Source organism: Pan paniscus, chromosome 8 (assembly GCF_029289425.2).
Source record: "Pan paniscus chromosome 8, NHGRI_mPanPan1-v2.0_pri, whole genome shotgun sequence".
NCBI lineage: Eukaryota > Metazoa > Chordata > Mammalia > Primates > Hominidae > Pan > Pan paniscus.
The window spans coordinates 39,451,816-39,475,824 of record NC_073257.2 but is presented as its reverse complement, the minus strand read 5'-3'; the positions used below and the strand labels follow the sequence as shown (position 1 = coordinate 39,475,824).

At 40.2% G+C, this 24,009-nt stretch overlaps 1 protein-coding gene across 18 annotated transcripts in view; it reads left to right on the top strand.

Annotated features, from left to right (window-relative positions):
• The window catches only part of ABI1 (abl interactor 1), a 111,953-nt gene that overhangs the window by 19,950 nt on the left and 67,994 nt on the right, over nt 1–24,009 (top strand). For all 18 annotated transcript variants that reach the window (XM_008974883.4, XM_003821412.5, XM_008974878.4 and 15 more), the window contains exon 2: nt 17,837–18,004. In XM_008974883.4, the coding sequence (XP_008973131.1) occupies nt 17,837–18,004 (168 nt within the window). The remainder of the gene's footprint in view (nt 1–17,836; nt 18,005–24,009) is intronic.

Genomic DNA, 24,009 nt, shown 5'->3' with positions numbered 1-24,009 from the left:
TAAAGGGCCAGATAGTAAATATTTTAGGCTTTGCATGCCATATGGTCTGACACAATTACTCAACTCTGCTATTGTAGTAAGAAAACCATAGATGATATGTAAGGAATGGATGTGGCTATGTTTTAGTAAAATGTTATTTGCAAAAATGGGGAGAAGTATTTGGCCTGAGCAGGGACATAGTTTCTTGATCTTTGTTATACAGCCTGAATTTTAATTACTATGCTAGAATCTAATGGTAGTGGTTGATGATGGACCAAAGCTGTATTGGTGTGGCCCATATACTGAGGTGAATGCCTTTTTAAAAATGCTTTTGTATCCTGTTAATTGGTGTTTAGATTTCTAAGTGATTAAATTACCTATTTGCCTGGGATCTGATGTGATAATTTATTAATAAATTATTATTTTTTGTCTCTTGTTTCTGTGTGAACAGAATATCCCTTTGTTCACATCTCAGATTTTTTGGAATAGCAGTAGTATAGAAAATTCAATTGATTACAGTAGAGATTAATTGATACTTACATTTTTGTAATTTTTATACTCTTCCAGAATAGATTAAGAAATTAGGATACACGTAATTTGTCAGGTAGTGTCATACTGGTCCTGATTTTTGATTTGGAAAATGTGATTAATGAATAGCTAAGACTATTCCGTGAAACTGTGTTGTAAACTGGTTTAAGTGAGTGTCTTAGTCTGTTTGTGTTGCTACAAAGGAATACTTCAGGCTGGGTAATTTATTTGACTCGTGGTTCTGCAGACCGTATAAGAAGCATGGTGCCAACATCTGCTTCTGATGAGTGCTTCAAGTTGCCTCTACTTGTAGCTGAAGGGAAGGGAGCTGACATTTGCAGAGATCACTTGGCAAGAAGCAAGGTGGGGAGGTGCTAGACCCTTTTTAACAACCAGCCCTTTGGAAGTAGTAGAGCAAGAATTTACCTGAGGACCCCAAGCCATTCATGAGGGATCCTCCCCCATAACCCAGACACCTCCCATTAGGATCCACCTCCAGCATTGGGGATCATATTTCAACATGAGGTTTGAGGGGACAAACATCTAAACTACAGCAGTGAGGAAATACAATCGATGGAAGGACAAGGTACTTTTGCTAGTATTCATAGAATCTTGAATTTGTTTTTTTTGTTTTTGTTTTTTTTGATACAGGATCTCTCTATGTCACCCCGGCTGGAGTGCAGTGGTGTGATCATAGCTCATTGTGGTCCCAGAGTCCTGGGTTCCAGCAGTTCTCTTGCCTTAGCCTTCCAAGTTGTTGGGACTACAGGCACGTGCTACCATTTTTGCCATCTTTACCATCTTTAAAGTGCAAACTTTAAAGATTTATTTATTTTTATTTTTTCTGTAGAGACATGGTTTTGCTGTGTTGCTGTGTCTGCTCTCAAACTCCTGGCCTCAGGTAATCCTCCTACCTTGACCTCCCAAAGCATTGGGATTACAGGTGTGAGCCACCAAGCCTGGCATGGTTTTTTTTTTTTTTTTTAAACAGAAGTACTTCTTTTTCTCAAGTCAGTTAAGGGTGGTGCTGATTGTGACAGTGTTAACTACCACCCTACCTAGTAGTTTGTTAAAAGATGCATTATCCTGCTTAAGTAATTTCCTAGTAAAGTTACCTTTTTTTCCCCTTATTTTTGTTTTTGAGACAGGGTCCTGCTCTGTCGCCCAGGCTGGAGTGCAGTGGCATGATCTCGGCTCACTGCAGCCTCAACCTCCTGGGCTCAAGCAGTCCTCCCACCTCAGCCTCCCCAGTAGCTAGGACTATAGGCTCATGCCACCATGCCTGGCTAATTTTTATATTTTTGTAGAGATGGGGTTTTGCCATGTTCTCCAGGCTAGTCTCGAACTCCTTAGCTCAAGCAATCCACTTTCCTCAGCTTCCCAAAGTGCTGGGATTACAGGTGTCAGCCACCATACCTGGCTAGTTAAATTTATTTGGGCATGAATTAAAGATGTGGTTTTGTCACTTCAGTGAAGGATAACCTAGAAACGTGTTAAATGTTTAATTTTTGTTTCTTCCATTTATAGAACCCTATGTGTAGAACATCAATTGTTTCATAGATCAAAAACATGCTCAGTTATCCTGAGAACATTTACTTTCTCAGTCTCCGCTCTTTACCCTCCCAGTGAATTAAAATTCATGCGGTATGCAGAGTAGTTAATGATGACTTGGAGTGGTTCATCATAGAGGCCACATTAGAATTATACTTTGTTCATTTTTAGAATTATAAATGGAGGCAGTGTGGCATAGTGGCAGACCGTGGTCTTTGGGAGACGTAGTGGTTCTATTCTTCCTAGCAGTGTTATCTTGGGCAAGTTATTTAACCACTACAAATTTCTTTTTCCTCATTGTTTGCTAGGCTAAGTGGGATATTTCACTTAAAGATGTCTTTCTTGTTTACGTGTCACAGAATACATATTGCAACAGAATCCTTGTCTCCTTTTTTGTGGCTTCTGATTTCCACAATCTAGTTTATAAAACTGCAGCTGAAGTGATGATTCTAAAGCCTGAAACTAGTCATATTTTTTCTTCCTAAAAATTCTTTAGTGTTTCCCCACTAGCCTTACAATGAAATCCACATTCCCTAAAATGCTCTCAAGGGCCTATAGTATTTCTGGAGCCTTGTGGTATATTCCCCCATTGGGTCTACTGTCGTAGGCTTACTCACCTTTAAACAGATACTGTTCATTTCATTCTGCTTGGAACCCTGTCCTCTGCTCCTTCCTCTTCCCTTTCCCTAAACTGATTCTGATGTTTAGAACATTAGGTAAAATGAAGTTCCCATACCTCAGGTGCATGTGAAAGATTAAGAGTTGGCCGGGTGCGGTGGCTCATGCCTGTAATCCCAGCACTTCGGGAGGCCGAGGTGGGTGGATCACGAGGTCAGGAGTTCCAGACGAGCCTGGCCAAGATGGTGAAACCCTGTCTCTACTAAAAATACAAAAATTAGCTGGGTGTGGTGGCGGTCACCTGTAATCCTAGCTACTCAGGAGGCTGAGGCAGGAGAATCGCTTGAACGCAGGAGATGGAGGTTGCAGTGAGCTGAGATTGTGCTACTGTACTCTAGCCTGGGTGACAGAGCAAGACTCTGTCTCAAAAAAAAAAAAAGTAATAAGATTAAGAGTTGTGTAAAGATCAGTATCGGTGAGCTTTCATTAGTGCCTTCATCTGTGAAACCAAGATACCTGCTTAGGTTACTATGTGAAAATGCTTTGAAAACTAAGCTGGGTGTGGTGGCTCATGCCTCTAATCCCAGCACTTTGGGAGGCCAAGGCAGGTGGATCACTTGAGGCCTGGAATTTGAGACCAGCCTGGGCAACATGAGGAAACCCTGTCTCTACTAAAGATACAAAAATTAGCTGGGTGTGGTGGCACACACCTGTAATCCCAGCTACTGAAGAGGCCGAGGCATGTGAATCGCTTGAAACTGGGAGGCAGAATTGCAGTAAGCTGAGATGGATTGCACCACTGCACTCTAGCCTGGGCAGCAGAGTGAGACTCTGTTTCAAAAACAAAAACACCAGAAAAAGAAAATTAAATACTAATTATATGTAACTGTTAACAGTATTGCCGTCAAGTATTTGTAAGAAGATATCATTTCCTAATGTTTGAAGTTAAAGATTATTCTAATTGTGAATAGAATTGTGTCCCCCTGCCATCCTTATGTTGAAGCCTCAAACCCGTCTCCCCCACCATGTGACTGTATTGGAGCTAGGGCCTTTAAGGAGGTGAATATGGTTAAATGAGGTCATAAGGCTGGAGCCCTGATCCCATAGAGCTAGGGTACTTATAAAAGAGGAAATGACAACAGAGATTGGTCTCTCTCTGCCATGTGAGGACACAGCGAGAAGGTAGCTGTCTGCAAGCCGGGAAGAAATCCCTTGCTAGAACCAGAACCTACTGGAACCTTGATTGTGGACTTCCTGGCCTTCAGAACTGTGAGAAAATACATTTCTCTTGTTGAAGCCATGCAGTCTGTGGTATTTTGTTAATGGCAGCCCAAGCCGACTGTATATTTAATACAGTTTAAAATATAATTGCCTTGTGGGAAAGGCAAACTAGAGTGATTTCTCAGGTAACATTTTAATGAGTAACATAACCAGCTATAAATTACTGGACTAGTTTAGAAAACAGCCTCAGTAATTTGAGAATTACTTTAGTAGATCTTTTGTCTGTGTAACTAGGGGGTATTATTATAAATTGTTACTTTCTGGTTCAGCCAAGACCCTTTTTATGAAAGTACTTTCTCCTCCCATATAAAAGTTAAATCATTTAGGATGTATTTGGCTATAAGTAATACAACTCAGTTAACTTAAACAGTAAGGAGCATTTATTATTTCATGTAACAAATTCCAAGGTAGGAATTTAGGGTTAGAGTTAGGGTTAATTCTTCAGCTCAGTATCATCAAGGATTCGCATTCTTTACATTTTCACCCTCAGTTTTGGTGGGGTGGTAGGGAGGTACTATTAGCCTTATTCTTAGTTTCCTGGTATCTGCAAGATGGTTGCAACAGAAATGTTACGTGGCTATTGTGGATCATTTGGAAAATGTCACAAGAGGGAAAGGATGAAAACATAAATCACTCATAATCCAACTATTTACATGCCTATCTTCTCATTGTCTGGCATATTAGTTTGTACAGGTACTAATTATATCAGACAAAATTAGGTCACACTGTTTACACAAATACATGTTGTCGGTTTCCACTAAGATACTATCAAGAGGCCAGGCGCAGTGGCTCACGTCTGTAATCCCAGCACTTTGGGAGGCTGAGGCAGGTGGATTGCCTGAGGTCAGGAGTTCGAGACCAGGCTGGCTAACATGGTGAAACCCTGTCTCTACTAAAAATACAAAAAATAGCCAGTTGTGGTGGCGCACGCCTGTAGTCCCAGCTACTCGGGAGGCTGAGGCAGGAGAATCGCTTGAACCTGGGAGGTGGAGGTTGCAGTGAGCTGAGATTGCGCCACTACACTGCAGCCTGGGTGACAGAGCAAGACTGTGTCTCAAAAAAACAAAAAACAAACAACAAAAAAAGATACTATCAAGAGAATTATCCATGTCATTAAAATTCTCAGTAAAAATAGGCTGGGCACAGTGGCTCATGCTTGTAATCCTAGCAGTTTAGGAGGCTGAGGCAGGAGGATTCTTTGAGTTCAGGAGTTCGAGACCAGCCTGGGCAACGTGGTGAGACCCCAACTTTACAAAAAATGCAAAAAAAGTTAGCGAGGCATGGTGGCATGCGCCTGTAGTGCCAGCTACTTGGGAGGATCCCTTGAGCCCAGGATTTCAAGGCTGCAGTGAGCCATAATCGAGCCACTGCACTCTAGCCTGGACCCAGTCTCCAAAAAAAAAAAAAAATTATTAGTAAAAATATTTTTTTCCCTTCAAGTAATGGTTGTTGAAAAAGTTGGATACAGAAAAATAGAATATTAAAAATTACCCATATCTCACAACTCAGAAATAACCACTCATGTATCAATATATTTCCTTTTAGAACATTTGTGTGTGTGTGTATTTAAAATTAGGTAAGAATAATTTTTTTTTTTCTTTTGGAGACAGGGTCTAACTCTTTCACCGAGGCTGAAATGCAGTGGTGTGATCATGGCTCACTGCAGCCTCAACCTTCTGGGCTTAAGTGATCCTTCCAACTTAGCCTCCCAAGTAGCTGGGACCACAGGTGTGCACCACCACACCCTGCTAATTTTTAAATTTTTTGTAGAGACGAGGTCTTGCTGTGCTGCTCAGGCTGGTCTTGAACTCCTGAACTCAAGTGATCCTCCCACTTGGGCCTCACAAATTGCTGGAATTACAGGTGTGTGCCATTGTGCCTGACTAATTTTAGTTTTTTGAGGAATCTTCATATTGTTCTTCATAATGACTGTACTAATTTACATTTCAACCAACAGGGTATGGGTATTCCCCTTTCTCCATGTCCTCTCTAGCATCTTTTATTGCCTGTCTTTTTGATATAAGCCATTTTAACTGGGGGTGAGATGATATTGCATTGTGGTTTTTTTTTTTTTTTTTTTTGAGGTAGAATCTTGCTCAGTTGCCCACATTGGAGTGCAGTGGCACTGCAGCCTCTGCCTCTTGGTTCAGGTGATTGTCGTGCCACAGCCTCTTGAGTAGCTGGGATTACAGGTGAGTGCCACCACACCTGACTAATTTTTGTATTTTTAGTAGAGATGGGATTTCACCATGTTGGCCAGGCTGTTCTCGAAGTCCTGACCTCAAGTGATTTGCCCGCCTCGGCCTCCCAAAGTGCTGGGATTACAGGCATGAGCTACTGTGCCCGGCTTAATTTTTGTATTTTTAGTAGAGACAGGGTTTCACTATGTTACCTAGGCTGGTCTCGAACTCCTGACCTCAGGTGATCCGCCTGCCTTGGCCTCCCAAAGTGCTGGGATTACAGGCGTGAGCCACCGTGCCTGGTCTGTTGCATTGTGGTTTTGATTTGTGTTTCTCTGATTAATGATGTTGAATATTTTTTCACATACCTGTTTGCCATTCGTATGTCTTCTTTTGTGTGTGTGTGTGTGTGTGTGTGTGTGTGTGTGTGTGTGTGTGTGTGTTGTATGTCTTGAGAAGTATCTGTCCAGATCTTTTGCCATTTTCCTTTTGGATTATTTGTTTTTTTGCCATTGCATTGTATGAGCTCCTTATATATTCTGGTTATTGGTCCTGTGTCAGATGGATAGTTTGCAAATATTTTCTCCCATCTATGGGTTGTCGTTTTACTTTGTTGATTGTTTCCTTTCTTGTGCAGAAGCTTTTTAGCTTTATGTAATTCCATTTGACTTTGCTTTGTTGCCTGTGCTTTTTGAGGTTGTCATTTTTATTGACTAGATGATATTCCAGTATATTAATTTTTTTTCTTTTTTGTATTTTTGAGATGGAATCTCGCTCTGTCGCCCAGGCTGGAGTGCAGTGGCGTGGTCTCAGCTCACTGCAACCTCCACCTTCCGGGTTCAAGCGATTCTCCTGCCTCACCCTCCTGAGTAGCTGGGATTACAGGCGTGTACCACCACGCCCGGCTAATTTTTGTTTTTTTAGCAGAGCCGGGGTTTCACCATGTTGGCCAGGCTGGTCTCAAAACTCCTGACCTCAGGTGATCCACCCACTTTGGCCTTCCAAAGTGCTGGATTACAGGCATGAGCCACTGTGCCCGGCCCCAGTATATTAATTTTTTAATAATTTGTCATTGGCTATTTAGATCTCTTCTAGTTTTTTTGGTGTTGTAAATAAAGGTGGCATGAACATCCTTGAACATACAGATTTTTTGCATTTGGCCATTTATGTCTTTTGGGTGAATTTCTTGTAATGAAGTGTGTGTGTGTGTGTGTGTGTGTGTGTGTATAAATATTGTGATATACATTATCTGATTGTATTTTTTTAGTAGTACATGAGAGTATTTGCCCAAGCTATATTGTTGATCATCATGGCTCTTGCTATATAATTCCTTTTAAGAAGAATTAAAATTATATGAGAAGATAACGTGTTAACATGGAAGGAGTTAATGGAAGGAAGCAAATGTTTTGGACTAATAGAGCTATTTTCTATTAGTAATACTTAAGTATATAACAGATTATGTGTTGAAATGTAGTTCTTTCTAGAGCTGGGGTTTTTCAGGTTTTGCATTAAGACTGTTTTTGAAATGTAAGCCTTGTAGTATGGTGTAGGTTGGTAAAAGAGTTAGTTTGGGGAAAGCGTCATTGTCTTAGGCTATAGCTGTGGTAAAACTTAAAATTTCAGAGGCTAATTATCTAGTTATTGGGAATACCCTGGGGATACAGATTGAATCGAAAAGGCTTAAAAATATTCTACATTATAGTTGAACTTGGAATTCTGTATACTGAGTAAGTATGCTAGCAGTTGATTGTTCTGTGTAGCTCTCCCGTTAAAGAAGAGAGTATGCCCCAACTGGCATTCCTGTCAGTCACAACTGTGTGACACCACAGGCAGCAGAGGCTTCCCTAGATGTTGCTGGGAATGAATGGGCTTCCAGACCTCTTAGTAGTTGCTTAAGTGGGAGGTGGTAGGGAGGGGCTGTGTTAAAGCTTATAATGAAAGGTCTCAACCTGAATTGTCATGCAAAAAATTTATTTTTTTTGCTGGATACTTGCCATAACCTGGTAGGATTTCTTTTTAGTTTTCACTTTTATTGGAATAGGCGTTCTGCTGGAGAAAATTAGATCCTTTTAGTGGTAGCTAGGCATTGCATATATGTATGCCCTAGTCCCCATGACTCTGTACTTAATAGATTATTTGTCAGTAATGAACCAGCATTTGGCCCATGTGCTCTTTTTTCCCTGATCCTCTCATCTCTCTCCACAGAGTGATTATGGATTCTTCCTGGAAGGTTTCTCAGGTCTCTAACCAACCAGCCCGTTTGTTGGCCTTCAGCAAAGTAGATGTTAGTTTTTGTGTACTTCATAGTGTATAAAATTATTCCTGCAACAGGTATTAAAACCTGAGATTTAAAATCCTTTCCATTGGTGTTAACATACATTATTTATTTATTTATTTTATTTTATTTTATTTTTTGAGATGGAGTCTCACTTTGTCACCCAGGCTGGAGTGCAGTGATGTGATCTCGGTTCACTGCAAGCTCCGCCTCCTGGGTTCACGCCATTCTTCTGCCTCAGCCTCCCAGGTAGTTGGGACTACAGGCGCCTGCCACCATTCCCAGCTAATTTTTTTGTATTTTTTAATAGAGACAGGGTTTCACTGTGTTAGCCAGGATGGTCTTGATCTCCTGACCTCGTGATCCACCCGCCTTGGCCTCCCAAAGTGCTGGGATTACAGGAGTGAGCCACTGCGCCCGGCCAACATACTTTATTTTTTAAAAGGCCGTTAAATTGAGAAGTGTTTCTTATATACTGTATTTCATGAATTCTAGTAACTGCCCCTCCCCTACTTAGTATCTCTGAAATTGGGAAACATTTTACAAGTAATCATGTCCTTAAAAAGTCATCAGCCAGTCAGCGGTCATGGCATATTTGTCATTGTTTGTGCTTATGTGAATTTGGTTGTTTTTCCTTGTGGCTTAACTGGATTATTGCACCCTTAACCTTTTGAACAACAAACCATTTAAGGACCATTTGAGGATAGGATAGAAGCCAAGTTTTTGTTGTAAAACATTTTTTTGACATCTTCTGGTAAAATCAATAAATTAGCTTCATCAGCGTTTGCAGAATTGGTGTTGGCAGCTTGGAAGAAAATGATGGGAAGAAAACTCTGGAAATAGCTGTGCAACGTTATTTTAGATGTTCCATTATTTGTAAGGGGAAGTTCACAGCATCAGCTATTAATATATAGTATTCTTGACACAATGTTCAATCTGAATCTAATCATGAGGAAACAATCAGATGAATCCAGGTTGTAGGATTTTTTTTACAAGATACCTGGATTTAAAAAATAATTTCTATGTTTTGAAAGGAGAAAAGGGTCAGGATTGGGAGTGTGTTCTGTATTTAAGGATATGAAATAGAAATATGACTGTTAACAGCTATGAACAATCTTTGATTAGATCTTAGATCATATGGAATAAAATAAAACATACGTAAAGAGGTTTTTTTTTCCTTTGAGACAGAGTCTCGCTTTGTTGCCCAGGCTGGAGTGCAGTGGCACTATCTCGGCTCACTGCAAGCTCCGCCTCCTGGGTCCAAGTGATTCTTATGCCTCAGCCTCCCGAGTAGCTGGGATTACAGGTGCCTGCGACCACTCCTGGCTAATTTTTGTATTTCTAGTAGAGATGGGGTTTCACCATGCTAGCCAGGCTGGTCTTGAACTCCTGACCTTAAGCCATCCACCTGCCTGGGCCTCCCAAACTGCTGGGATTACAGATGTGAACCACCATGCCCAGCCACATGTTTTGTTTTTTGTTTTTTTTTTTGGAAGTTGGAGAAATTTGGGTATAGGTTTGGATTAGAGATAAGTTAAAAGCTATAAAAGACAAATATGGTGTGACAGATGTGACATTTCTAGAAGGAATGGGAGGAGAGTTAAAGACATGGAAACAAAATGGTAGAAAACTTTAAAAAATGCACATGGGACCCTTGTTTTGTTATCTAAGTGGGGTTATTAGACTGTTATCAGTCCCAGCAACTCAGGAGGCTGAGGTGGGAGGATCAGTTGAACCTAGGAGATCAAGGCTGCAGTGAACTATGATCGTGCCACTGCATTCCAGCCTTGGGTACAGAGAAAGACACTGTCTTTAAAATTAAAAAAATGGGCAAAATATTTGAACATTTTATCAATGAAGAAATGGATGCTGCACAAGCACTTGAAAACATTATGATTTGATAGCAAAATGGAAATTAAAACCATAATGAGATACCACTATATACCTACTAGAATATTTAAAATTAAAAAGACTGACCATACCAAGTGTTGGCAAGGATGTGGAGCACTAGAATTTTCATAAGTTTCTAGTGAGAATGCCAAATAATGTTGTTTCTGTTTCTTTGTAAAATCGTTTGGTAGTTTTTTGTTTTTTGTTTTTTGTTTTTTTTTAAAGGAGACAGGGTCTTGTTCTGTTGCTCAGGCTTGGAGTGTAGTGGTGCAATCACAGCTCATTGCAGCCTCAACCTCCCTGGCCCAACTGATCCTCCCACCTCAAGCTCCCAAGTAGCTGGGACCACAGGCATAAGCCACCAGGCCTATCTGAGTTTTTATTTTTGTAGAGACAGGGTGTCACTATGTTGCTCAGGCTGGTCTCGAACTCCTGAGCTTAAGCAGTCCTCTCGCCATGACCTCCCAAAATGCTGAGATTACAGTCATGAGCCCCCATGCCCAACTGGTAGTTTCTTACAATGTTAAATATACACTTAACTTACCATGTGACTCAGCAGTTGTATCTTTAGGTATTACCCAAAAGAAATGAAAACATACCTCCACACAAGACCTTCTACTCAAATATTCATAGTAGCCCAGAACTGGAAACAACCCAAATGTCCATCAGCTGATAAATGGAGAAACAAATTATGATACATCCATACAATAGAATACTACTTAGCGGTAAGAAGGATGAATCTTAAGGGCATTCTGCTAAGTGGAAGAAGCCAGATACAGAAGACTGTAGCTTTCAATTCTATTTATATGAAACTCTAGAAAAGGCAAAACTGTTGTGACAGAAAGGAAGTCAGTGGTTTCCAGGGTCCGGAGGATGGGGAGGGAGTTATGAGGGAAATGTTCTTTATCATGGTGGTTATACTACTGTACCCATTTATCAAAGCACATTGAATTGTACACTGAAAATTTTAAAATTTTAATATATGCATTTCGTACTTAATATTAATGCTGACCTCCCTTCCTCATCCAAGAAAAAAATGAGGTGATCCATAGCATCCTACAAAAGTCGCTAGTGACTTTTTGGTTTGTTTTTAACTTTTTAATATTGTTAGGAAGTCTTAAATGTAAACATTTTGTGTGTTTCATTCCATTGCAGTTATGATCCTCATTGATCCTTACATTGAGTCCTTTTGACATGACCCTAGAAAATTCCTCGGTGGCTTTTTTGTTTTGTTGTTTATTTATTAAAATTGACATATAAAAATTGTGTATATTTATGGTGTACAATATTTTTTGAAATGTGCATACATTGTGGAATGTCTAAGTTAAGCTAATTAACATACATTGCCTCACAAAGTTTCTTTTTGTGGTGAGAACCTTAAAATTTACTCTCAGCAATTTTCAAGTATACAATATGTTATTATTAACTATGGTCACCAAATTGTAACCAGGTACCTTTTGATACACAGCCTGTTTTAGGTGCATCACTATACAGATTATAGGTGGTGCTCCATGGCTGCTAGACAGTCTTTATTCTTAGATCTTTTCATTGGACAGAGCTGGGATATTATGATGTGATAAATACATTTTAGGTTTAAACTGGTGCTTTTTTTTTTTTTTTGAGACAGAATCTCGCTCTGTCACCTAGGTTGGAGTGCAGTGGCGCGATCTCGGCTCACTGCAAGCTCCGTCTCCCAGGTTCACGCCATTCTCCTGCCTCAGCCTCCCGAGTAGCTGGGACTACAGGCGCCTGCCACTGCGCCCGGCTAATTTTTTGTATTTTTAGTAGAGATGGGGTTTCACCGTGTTAGCCAGGATGGTCTCGATCTCCTGAGCTCCTGATCCGCCCGCCTTGGCCTCCCAAAGTGCTGGGATTACAGGCGTGCGCCACCGCGCCCGGCTAAACTGGTGCTTTTAGTTTAAATCTAGAACTAAAGGATTCTTTCTTAACCTGGATTTTCTTATGTCAAAATCTATTTTGAACCATGCCCCAAATTTCAGTTCTCAATGACATAATTAATGATTTGCTATATCCCACCCTATGCAAATAACAGTATCGGTAATAATTTCAGTACTAACACCAGCAATAAAGAGACTAAAAACAATTTCAGTTTTTCCTTCCCCTCTTTTAATTACTTTTATTCTAATGGTAAATCCTATTAAGAATGTACAATCGAATTACTGTGCTTTGAAGCCACTTGTAGAGTGGTTTCTCTCTGGTTTAGGTCACTAATTGGATGCACAGTTAGGCTCATTTGATTAATTTACCTTTACTTTGGGGGTAATTCCTTTTTAAATTTAAATTTTATTTTATAATTGTGTGAATTATTTACAGGCATGCTTCTCTTTATTGTGCTTTGCTTTACTGCGCTTTTACAAATTGAAGGTTTCTGGCAACCTTGCATCGAGCAAGTGTTGGTGCCGTTTTTCTAAGGGCATGTGCTTACTTTGCATGTCTCTGTCATATTTTGGTAATTCTTAAAATATTTCAAACCTTTTTATTATTACTGTATCTGTTATGGTGATATTCGATGTTATTACTGTAATCGTTTTGGGGCACCACAAACTGCACTCATGTGAGATGGTGAACTTAGTAATTGTTGTATGTTCTGACTGTACCACCAACTGACCATTCCTTCTGTCTCTCCCTCTCTTTGGGCCTCCCTATTGCCTGAGATGCAACAATATTGAAATTGGGCCAATTCATAACCCTATGTTGGCCTCTAAGTGTTCAAGTGAAAGAATTGCGTGTTTCTCATTTAAAATAAAAAACTACTAATGGGAGCTTAGCAAGGAAGGCAAGTCAAAAGCTGAGATAGGCCAAATGTTAAGCCTCTTGCTGCAAACATTAGCTAAGTTGTGAATGCAAAGGAAAAGTTCTTGAAGGACATTAAAAGGGCTAGTCCACTGAACACATGAGTCATAAGAAAGAGAAAAGCTGGCCGGGTGCGGTGGCTCACGCCTGTAATCCCAGCACTTTGGGAGGCTGAGGTGGGTGGAATCACAAGGGACAGGAATTCAAGACCAGCCTGGCCAGCATGGCAAAACCCTGTCTCTACTAAAAATACAAAAAACACCTGGGCATGGTGGCTTATGCCTGTAGTCCCAGCTACTTGGGAAGCTGAGGCAGGAGAATTGCTTGAACCCAGCAGGCAGAGTTTGCAGTGAGCCGAGATCACTCCATTGCACTCCAGCCTGAGTGACAGAGCAAGACTCCATCTCAAAAAAAAAACAAAAAACAAAAAACAGAAAGTGAAAAGCCTTATTGCTGATAGGGAGAAAGTTTTAGTGGTCTGGATAGAAGGTCAAACCAGGCTGGGCGTGGTGGCTCACACCTGTAATTCCCCTGCATTTTGGAAGGCGGAGGTGGATGGATCACAAGGTCAGGAGATCGAGACCATCCTGGCTAACATGGTGAAACCCTATCTCTACTAAAAATACAAATAATTATCCAGGTGTGGTGGCAGGCACCTATAGTGCCAGCTGCTTGGGAGGCTGAGGCAGGAGAATGGCATGAACCTGGGAGAAGGAGCTTGTGGTGAGGCAAGATCACGCCACTGCACTCCAGCCTGGGCAACAGAGTGAGACTCTGTCTCAAGAGAAAAAAAAAAAAGAAGGTCAAACCAGGCCGGGCACGGTGGCTCACGCCTGTAATCCTTGCACTTTGGGAGGCCGAGGCTGGTGGATCATGAGGTCAGGAGATCAAGACCAGCCTGGACAACATGATGAAATCCTGTCTCTACTAAAAATACAAAAAATTAGGCAGGCATGGTGGCTCGTGCCTGTAGTCCCAGCTACTTGGGAGGCTGAGGCAGGAGAATCTCTTGAACCTGGGAAGTGGAAGTTGCAGTGAGCCAAGATTGTGCCACTGCACTCCAGCCTGAGCAACAGAGCGAGACTCCGTCTCAAAAAAGAAAAAAAAAAAAAATCAAACTAGCCACAATATTCCCTTAAGCCAAAGCCTAATTCAGAACAAGGCCCTAACTGTTCAGTTCTGTGAAGGCTGAGAGGGGTGAGGTGAGAAAGCTATAGAAGAAAAGTTGGAAGCCAGCGGGTTCATGAGGTTTAAGGAAAGCAGCCATCTCTATAACGTGAAAGTGCAAGGTAAAGCAGCAAGTGCTGATGTAGAAGCTGCAGCAAGTTACCCAGAAGATCTAGCTGAGATTATCGAAGGTTGCTACACTTAATATCAGATTTTCCATGTAGACGAAACAGTCTTCTATTGGGAGAAGATGCCGTCTAGGGCATTTACAGGGAGAGAGGAGAAGCCCATGCCTGGCCTTCAAAGGCTAGGCTGACTCTCTTGTTAGGGGCTAATGCAGCTGGTGACTTTAAGTTGAATCCAGTGCTCATTTGCCATGCTGAAAATCCTAAGGCCCTTTAGAATTATGCTGAATCTGCTCTGCTTGTGCTCTTTAACCAGAACAACCAAGCCTGGATGACAGCATATCTGTTTACAGCATGGTTTATGGAATCTTTTAAGCCAACTATTGAGACCTGCTCGGATAAAAAGATTCCATTCAAAATATTACTGCTCATTGACAGTGCACCTAGTCATCTAAGATGGTGATGTATAAGGAGATTAATGTTGTTTTCATGCCTGCTAACACATACTTATTTTGCAGCCCCATAGAGTAATTTTGACTTTCCAATCTTACTATTTAAGAAATACATTTTGTAAGGCTATAGCTGCCTTAGATAGTGATTCCTCTGATGAACTTGGGAAAAGTAAATTGAAAACTTTCTGGAAAGGATTCACCATTCTGGATGCCATTAGGAACATTAGTAATTCATGGGAGGAGGTCAGATTATCAACATTAACAGGATTTTGGAAGAAGTTGATTCCAGCCCTCATGGATGATGCTGAGGGGTTCAAGACTTCAGTGGAGGAAGTAACTGCAGATATGGTGGGAACAGCAAGAGAACTAACGAGAATTAGAATTGGAGCCTGAAGAAGTGGCTGCAATCTCACAAGAAAACTTGAATGGATGAGTTGTTCCTTGTAGGTGAACAAAGGAAATAGTTTCTTGAGATAGAATCTACTCCTGCTGAAGACGCTGTGAACCTTGTTGAAATGACAACAAAGGATTTGGAATATTACATAAATTTAGTTGATAAAGCATCGGTAGTGCTTGAAAGGATTGACTCATTAAAATTTTATTTTATTTACTTATTTATTTTTGAGACAGAGTTTTGCTCTTGTTGCCCAGGTTGGAGTACGGTGGCACGATCTCAGCTCACTGCCACCTCTGGCTCCTGGGCTCAAGTGATTCTCCTGCCTCAGCCTCCCAAGTAGCTGGGATTACAGGCACATACCACCATGCCAAGCTATTTTTTGTATTTTTAGTAGAGACAGGGTTTCACCATGTTGACCAGGCTGATCTCGAACTCCTGACCTCAGGTAATCCTCCCGCCTCAGCCTCCCAAAGTGCTGGGATTACAGGCGTGAGCCATGGCACCCGGCCAAAAAAAATTTTTTTTTCAGAGACAGGGTCTCACTGTGTTGCCCAGGCTGTCCTCAAACTCTTGGGCTTAAGCAATTCTCCTGCCTCAGTCTCCCAACTGGCCAGGATTGCAGGTACAAGCCGCCACCACACCCAGGCTTGATTTCAGTTTTGAAAGAAGTTCTACTGAGGGTAAAATGCTATCAAACATCGCATGCCATAGAGAAATCTTGTTAAAACAAAAGTCAATAGATGCAGCAAATTTCATTGTTGTCTTATTTTAAGAAATTGCCCCAGCTACCCCAACCTTCAAAAATCCCACCCTGATCAGTCAGCAGCCATCAATATGGAGGCAAAGCCCTCCACCAGCACACAAATATTAGGACTCTCTGAAGGCTCTGAAGATGGTTAGCATTCTGTTTTAAGCAATAAAGTATTTTTAATTAAGGCATGTACCTAGTTTTTTTAGACATAGTACTATCGCACATTTAATAGACTACAGCATAATATAAACATAACTTTTATATATACACTGTCTCTAGCCAAAACCGCAGTATCTTTGCAGTGTGCCTGTATGTAGTTCCAAAGAGAAATCTGTGAAACAAGATATGCTTAAGGGATTCTATCTACTACCCATGTTTTCTCTATCCTATTTATTACCTCTCCTCCTGTATGTGATTTTTTTTTTAATGCCAAGGTTTGTTTTTCCTTTAAAAAAACATGCATTTTCATATTTCCCTCTCTTAAGAAGTAGCATATTATACACATTTTTTCCCACATTTTTTTTTCACCTTAGCAATATTCTGGAGATCATGGAGTCATGGTAACAGAGATATTCCTTGAATTCCTTGTCCTTATTATGGCAGTATAATACTCTATTGTGTGGAGATATTATAGCTTATTCAAACAGTCTCCTATTGATAGTTATATGGGTTGTTTCCAGTCTTCTGCTATTATAGATAGTGCTGCAGTGAATAACTGTGTACATATGGTTTTGTATTTTTGCCAGTGATTTTTTGAGATACATTCCTAAAAGTGAGCTTACTGGGTCAGAAAGTAAATCTATGTGTAATATTGCTGGATATCACTTACCAGTGCATCAGAGTTTTTTCTCACAGCTTTGCTGAGTGTCTTATCAGACTTTTGTATATTTGTCATTTGGGTGAGTGAGAAATAGTATCTCATATTGGTTTGCACTTGCATTTCTTTCCTATAATGAGTGAGGTTGAACATCTTTTCAGTGGTTAAGAGTGGTTCCATTGCTTTTTTGGTGAGCTTTCTGTTAGATCTCTGTTCCATTTTTTTTTCTGTGTAGAACTGGAAGGGACGTGAGACCATTTTGTTTAGTCTCTGAGTTCATGACACTGATACCTGGAGAAATAAATGATTTTCCTGAAGTTGTAGGTAGCTAGGATAGACTTTTTTTTTTCATTTTTAGATTATATGTTAGTGATATTTACTCTTTGTGGTGTAAGTTGTTGATTCCCCTTCTTACCCACCTACAGTTTGTCACCTTTTAACCTTGCTCCTCTTTGAGGAGTTCTTGCCTTCTGAGTTATCTATAGGAGTTTGGGAAGAAGGGGTGAGTAAGGAATTGGAGCACATAAGATTCACAGTAGTTTTTGTGGGGCATGATAGGCTTGAATCATCATAGATAACAAGGAAGTTGGATTTCCGATGGTGGTTAGTGGACACAGGAATATAAGGCAGATTGGATTTAGTCCATTTCATTGTAAGTGGATTGGGAGCTTGAGGCTGACAGTAAAGTCCTTATGATGTAATGCAGTGAATTGGTGATGGAAAGGGTCTAGGCAAGGAGAACCAGTTGGTGCAGTGTGTCTCTGATACTGTGACTACAGTTAGTGGCCCCTTTAGTGGATGAGCTACTCAGGAGAGAGTGGTTCCCAGCTGGCACATAGGGATTTCTGCCATGGCTTAATTCAGTAGTATCCTGAGACTATCATATTGGTACAGTGAGTTTTTTTTTATTGAATTTCTCTAGTAAAATAATATAACTTTGCCTTTCTGTAGAATATATATTTAATGAATGTTAATCTAAATAAGTATTTGTTGTTTTTGTTCTTATTTCAGGCTACAGACAAGAGAAAAGCTTTAGAGGAGACCAAAGCCTATACAACCCAATCTCTAGCTAGTGTTGCTTATCAAATAAATGCATTGGCCAACAATGTACTCCAGTTGCTGGATATCCAAGCCTCTCAGCTTAGGAGAATGGAGTCTTCCATCAATCATATCTCACAGGTAACAGCTTATAAAATGCTTTAAATTCAATTTAAAAAAAACTACAGCATATGCCAAAGAAGTAAATAGCCTGCATGTATGGATTTCTGACTCATCTTACTGGTGATAATCATTAACACTGTTTTAGTTTGGTAAACCTGCTGTTTTTCTTTTAGTCCTTTTTTTATCATGATAAGGTAAACATAACATAAAATTGACCATTTTAACCATTTTTAAGTGTATAATTCAGTAGCATTAAGTACATTCACATTGTACAACTGTCACCACTGTCCTACTGTTAAGAGCTTTTCTGACGTAAAGTTATTTGTACATAAAGAACAGAATTTTTATAAGTTTTGACACACATGTATACCCATGTGACCATCAACACATTCAAGATAATGAACCATCCCCTTTCCCCCTGCCAAATTTCTTCATTCTCCTACGTAATCCCTCCCTCTTGTCCCTTGTCCTTAGGGTTTCTGTCCCTAGAGATTAGTTTACATTTTCTAAATTTTTATATAAATGGAATCATATAGTATTTACTATTTTTTTTTTGGTCTGGCATGTTTTACTATGCATAATTATTTTGAGATTCATTCATGTTTTTGCATGTAAAAGTAGTTCACTCTTTTATTGCTGAGTAGTTTCTATTGTTACACATTTTGTTTATGTGTTCACATGTTGATGGAAATCTGGGTTGTTTTTAGGTTTTGGCTATTACAAATCCTATGAAAACATTTGTATGCAAATCTTTGTGTGGTCATATGCTTTTATTTCTTTTGGGTAAGTACCTCTGTGCAGAATGGAGAGGTCATGTGGTAGGTGTCTGTTTCACTTTAGAAGAACCTACCAAATTGTTTTTCAAAGTGGTTATACCACTTAGTCTTAGTTTGCTGAGTGTTCTTATCAGGAATGGGTGGTGAATTTTATCAAACGCTTCTTTGCATTTGTTGAAATGATCATATATATGTGTGTGTATGTATATATATATATGTCTATTAATATGGTGAATTACATTGGTTTGTGTGTGTATTAGGAATTTTTGTTTCTGTACTCAAGTACTGTTGGGCTGTGGTTTTCTTGTAATGCCTTTGTCTGGTTTTGGTGTCAGTGTAATGCTGGTTTTATTGACTGTAATGGGCAGTATTCCATCTGGACCTGGAGTGTTCCTGGTGAAAAGGATTTTAACTACATATTTAATTTCCTTTGTGGATACAAGCCTATTCTGTTTATTTGTTTTTCCTTGAGTGAGCTTTTTATCTTTCTAGGAATTTAGCTATTTCACCTAAATTGACAGATTTATTTGCATAAAACATTTATAATAATCCTCCTGCTTTGTTTTTTTTTTTTGAGACAAGAGTCTTGCTCTGTTGCCCAGGCTGGAGTGCAATGGCGTGATCTTGGCTCTCTGCATCCTTCGCCTCCTGGGTTCAAGCAATTCTCCTGCCTCAGCCTCCCAAGTAGCTAGAATTACAGGCGCTCGCCACTATGCCTGGCTAATTTTTTGTATTTTTAGTAGAGACGGGGTTTTGCCATGTTGGCCAGGCTGGTCTTGAATTCCTGATCTCAAGTGATCCACCCACCTTGGCCTCCCAAAGTGTTGGGATTACAGGCTTGAGCGACAGCACCCTGCCTAATCTCTTATTTTAAAAATATCTGTAGAATCTATAATAATTTCACATTGCTCATTCTTCATATTGGTAATTGGTGTCATCTTTCTTTTTTAAACTAATCATTATGGCTAGCTTACCAACTTTATCGATATTAAAAACATCTTTGGCCTTATTAATTTTCTATTTTTTTGTTTTCTGTTGCATTGATTTCCATTCTGATCTTTATTATTTCTTTTTCTTTTCCTTACCTTGGGATTGATTTGCTCTTATTTTATACTTTTTTTTTTTTTTTTTTTTTTAGATGGAGTCTTGCTCTGATGCCCAGGCTGGTGTGCAGTGGCATGATCTCGGCTCACTGCAACCTCCATCTTTCAGGTTCAAGCCTTTCTTGTGCCTTACCTTTCTGAGTAGCTGGGATTACAGGTGCACCTCACCACGCCCAGTGAACTTTTTTGTATTTTTAGTAGAGGCAGGGTTTCACCATGTTGGCCAGGCTGGTCTCAAACTCCTGGGCTCAAGTGATCTGCCTGCCTTGGCCTCCCAAAGTGCTAGGATCGCAGGTGTGAGCCACCACACCCAGCCTTATTTTATACTTTATTAAGGTGAAAGCCAAGGTCATTTAATTTACTTGAGACCCTTAATCTTTTCTAACATAGGTGTTTAGGTCTGTAAATGTCCCTCTAAATAGTGTATTATTGGGAGGCCGAGGTGGGTGGATCATGAGGTCAGGAGTTCAAGACCAGCCTGACCAAGATGGTGAAACCCTGTCTCTACTAAAAATACAAAAATTAGCCGGGCGTGGTGGTGGGCACCTGTAATCCCAGCTACTCACTCAGGAGGCTGAGGCAAATTACTTCAACCTGGGAGGCGGAGGTTGCAGTGAGCCGAGATCGCGCCACTGTACTCCAGCCTGGGTGACAGAGCAAGACTCTGTCTCAAAAAAAAAAAAAAAAAAAAAGTGCATTAGCTGTATCTCATACATTTAGATATGTTATGCTTTCATTTTCATTTAGCCGAAGATAATTTCTAAGTTTGCTTTTTTATTTCTTTCTGACCCAGGGGTTATTGGAAATGTGTTGCTTAGTTTGCAAGTATTTTCGGGTTTTGCAAGGATATTTCTGTTGTTGATTTCTAATTTAATTTCTTACTGGTCAGAAAAATACACCTCATTTGATTTTTTTTTTCATTAAGTAGCTTTCCCCCGCAGCTTTATTGAGTTATAATTGACACAAAAATCATATATATTTAAGATGTACAATGTGATGTTTTGATATACATATACATTGTGAAATGATTACCACTATCAAGCTGACTAGCATATCTATCACCTCACACAGCTACTTTTTTTGTGTGTGGCGAGAGCATTTAAGATTTCCTCTTTTAGCAAATTTCAAGTCAACAACCCTATATTATTAACTATAGTCATCATGCTGTACATTAGATCTCCAGAACTTATTCATCCTGCATAGCTGAAACTTTGTACCCTTTGAGCAACAGCTCCCCATTTCCCTTACCCCCTAGTCTCTGACAACTACCATTCTACTCTCTGCTTCAGTGAGCTTTGATTTTTTTAGATTCCACATCTGAAAAAGGGAGATCATTCAGTGTTTGTCTGTCTGCGCCTAGCTTATTTCACTTACTGTAAGGTCCTACAGGTTCATCTGTTGTGTCATGTTGCAAATAACAGAATTTTCTTTTTTAAGGCTGAATAATAGGAATTGTAGTCTGTTTAAATAAATGTATATGTATATCCCCCCCCCCCATATTTTCCTATTCATCCATTGATAGACACCTAGATTGATGCTGTGTCTTGGCTATTCTGAATAATACTTTATATGCTGTGAGTCCTTTCATATTTATTAAGAATTGTTATATATCCCAGAATATGCTCTGTCTTGGTAAATGTTTTGTGTGCATTTGAGAAGAATGTGTATTTTTCTCTGGTCAGGTGGAATGTCTGTAAATCTCATTAAGTCAAGTTGGTTGATAATATTCAATTCTTCTGTATCTTTACTGATTCTATCTAATTGTTTTATCAATTATTAAGGAAGGTAAATTGAAATCTCCAACTATAATTCTGAATGTCTATTTTTCTTTGCATTTTAGTCTTTTTTCTGTTACGTATTTTGAAGTGATACTATATTAGGTACACAAATGCTTTGGCTTGTTAGGTCCACTTGATGAATGGACCCTTTATCTTTGTAAAGCCTCTTTTTATCTTGGGTAGTATTCTTCAGAAATCTGCTTTGTCTGATATGAATATAACCATTCCAGCTTTCCTTTTATCCTCTTTTTCTGCCTCCTTGTGTGTTAATGGAGTGAATTTTTTTTGGGGGGGGGGTGCTGATTTGGTGTAACACTTTGTTCTGCTTCTCTCTTTTATTATTTCATTCATGTTTGCCTTAGGGCTTCTGGTAAACATCTTTAAACTTTTTAATATCACTTGAAGGTAGACTATGCTATTACTTCAGGAGTATGTTTAAGACTTTGTAATAGTTGATTCCACTTCTCTCCTGTCTTAGGGCTGTTGGTGTCATGCACTTTCTTTTTTCTTTTATTGAGACGGAGTCTCGCTCTGTCACCCAGGCTGGAGTACAGTGGTGCGATCTCGGCTCACTGCAACCTCTGCCTCCCACGTGCAAGCAATTCTCTGTCTCAGCCTCCCGAGTGAGTAGCTGGGATTATGGGTGCCCGCCACCATGCCCGGCTAATTTTTGTATTTTTAGTAGAGACAGGGTTTCACCATCTTGGCCAGGTTGGTCTTGAACCCCTGACCTCGTGATCCACCCACCTCGGTCTCCCAGAGTACTGGGATTACAGATTACAGGTATAAGTCGCCACGCCTGGCTTGTGTCACGCATTTTCTTTTTGTGTATGTTTTAAACCCCACAATGCTTTGCTCTTTTTTTTTTTTTTTTGTGACGGGGTCTCGCTTTGTTGTCCAGGCCGGAGTGCAGTGGCGTGATCTTGCCTCACTGCAACCTTTGCCCCTGCCTTCCCCCACCCCGCCTTCCCAGTTTCAAGTGATTCTTATGTCTCAGCCTACTGAGTAGCTAGGATTACAGGTGCATGCCAGCTAATTTTTGTATTTTTAGTAGAGACGGGGTTTCACCATGTTGGCCAGGTTGGTTTCAAACTCCTGACCTCAAGTGATCTGCCTGCCTTGGCCTCCTAAAGTGCTGGGATTACAGACATGAGCCACTGTGCCTAGCCATTATTTTTGTTTTGAAAAGCAACTAGCTTTGAATGAGATTTAATATGAGGAAAGTAATTCCTTTATATTTACCCATAGTTATTATTTCTGATCAGAAAATATACATTATATGATTTGAGTCCTTTCAAATTTGTTAGGAATTTTTTTTTTTTTTTTTTTGAGATGGAGTCTTGCTCTGTCTCCCAAGCTGGAGTGCAGTGGCGCCATCTTGGCTCACTGCAACCTCTGCCTCCTGGGTTCAAGCCATTCTCCTGCCTCAGCCTCCCGGGTAGCTGGGACTTCGGGCATGCACCACCATGCTCAGCTATTTTTTTTGTAGTTTTAGTAGAGATGGGATTTCACCATGCTGGCCAGGCTGGTCTCAAACTCCTGACCTCAAGTGATCTGTCTGCCTCGGCCTCCCAAAGTGCTGGGATTACAGACATGAGCCACCGTGCCCGGCCAGGAATTGTTTTATAGCCCAGAGTTTTGGTGGTTTTTATTCCCTTGGAATACTTTAGCATGAAGTGTTGCTCTATTCTGCTGGTGGTGAGTTCTTTCAGCTTTTGTATATCTAAAAGAGATTTTTGCTTTTTATCCCTGTTTATTATTGTGGCAGAATATGCATAAGATAAAATTGATCATTCAACCATTTTTAAGTGTACAGTGGCATTAAGTACCTTGACATTGTTTTGTGATTATCACCACCATTCATCTCCAAAACTTCTTTCCTTTTTCCAAACTGAAACAATGTACCTGTTAAGCACTAACTCTCCATCCGCAAGTGATCCTCCCACCTCAGCTTTTTGAGTAGCTGGGACTACGGACATGTGCCATTGTGCCCAGCTTATTTTCATGTTTGGTGGTATCCTGTTGCCTTTTTAGATTTTAGGACAAAATTGATATAGATTGGAACTTTGCTAAAATAATTTTTTTTGTAGAACAGAATCTAGTGTAGAGTGATTCATGCTGGTTCTTGAGGACTTGCACAATGTCTGGCAAATGACTGGTTTGCAGTGTTTACTGAATTAAAATAAATCTCTTGGCCGGACATGGTGGCCTGTAATCCCAGCACTTTGGGAGGCTGAGGTGAGTGGATCATTTGAGGTCAGGAGTTTGAGACCAGCCTGGCCAACATGGTGAAACCCCCATCTCTACTAAAAATACAAAAATTAGGCGGGTGTGCTAGCAGGCACCTGTAATCCCACCTACTCAGG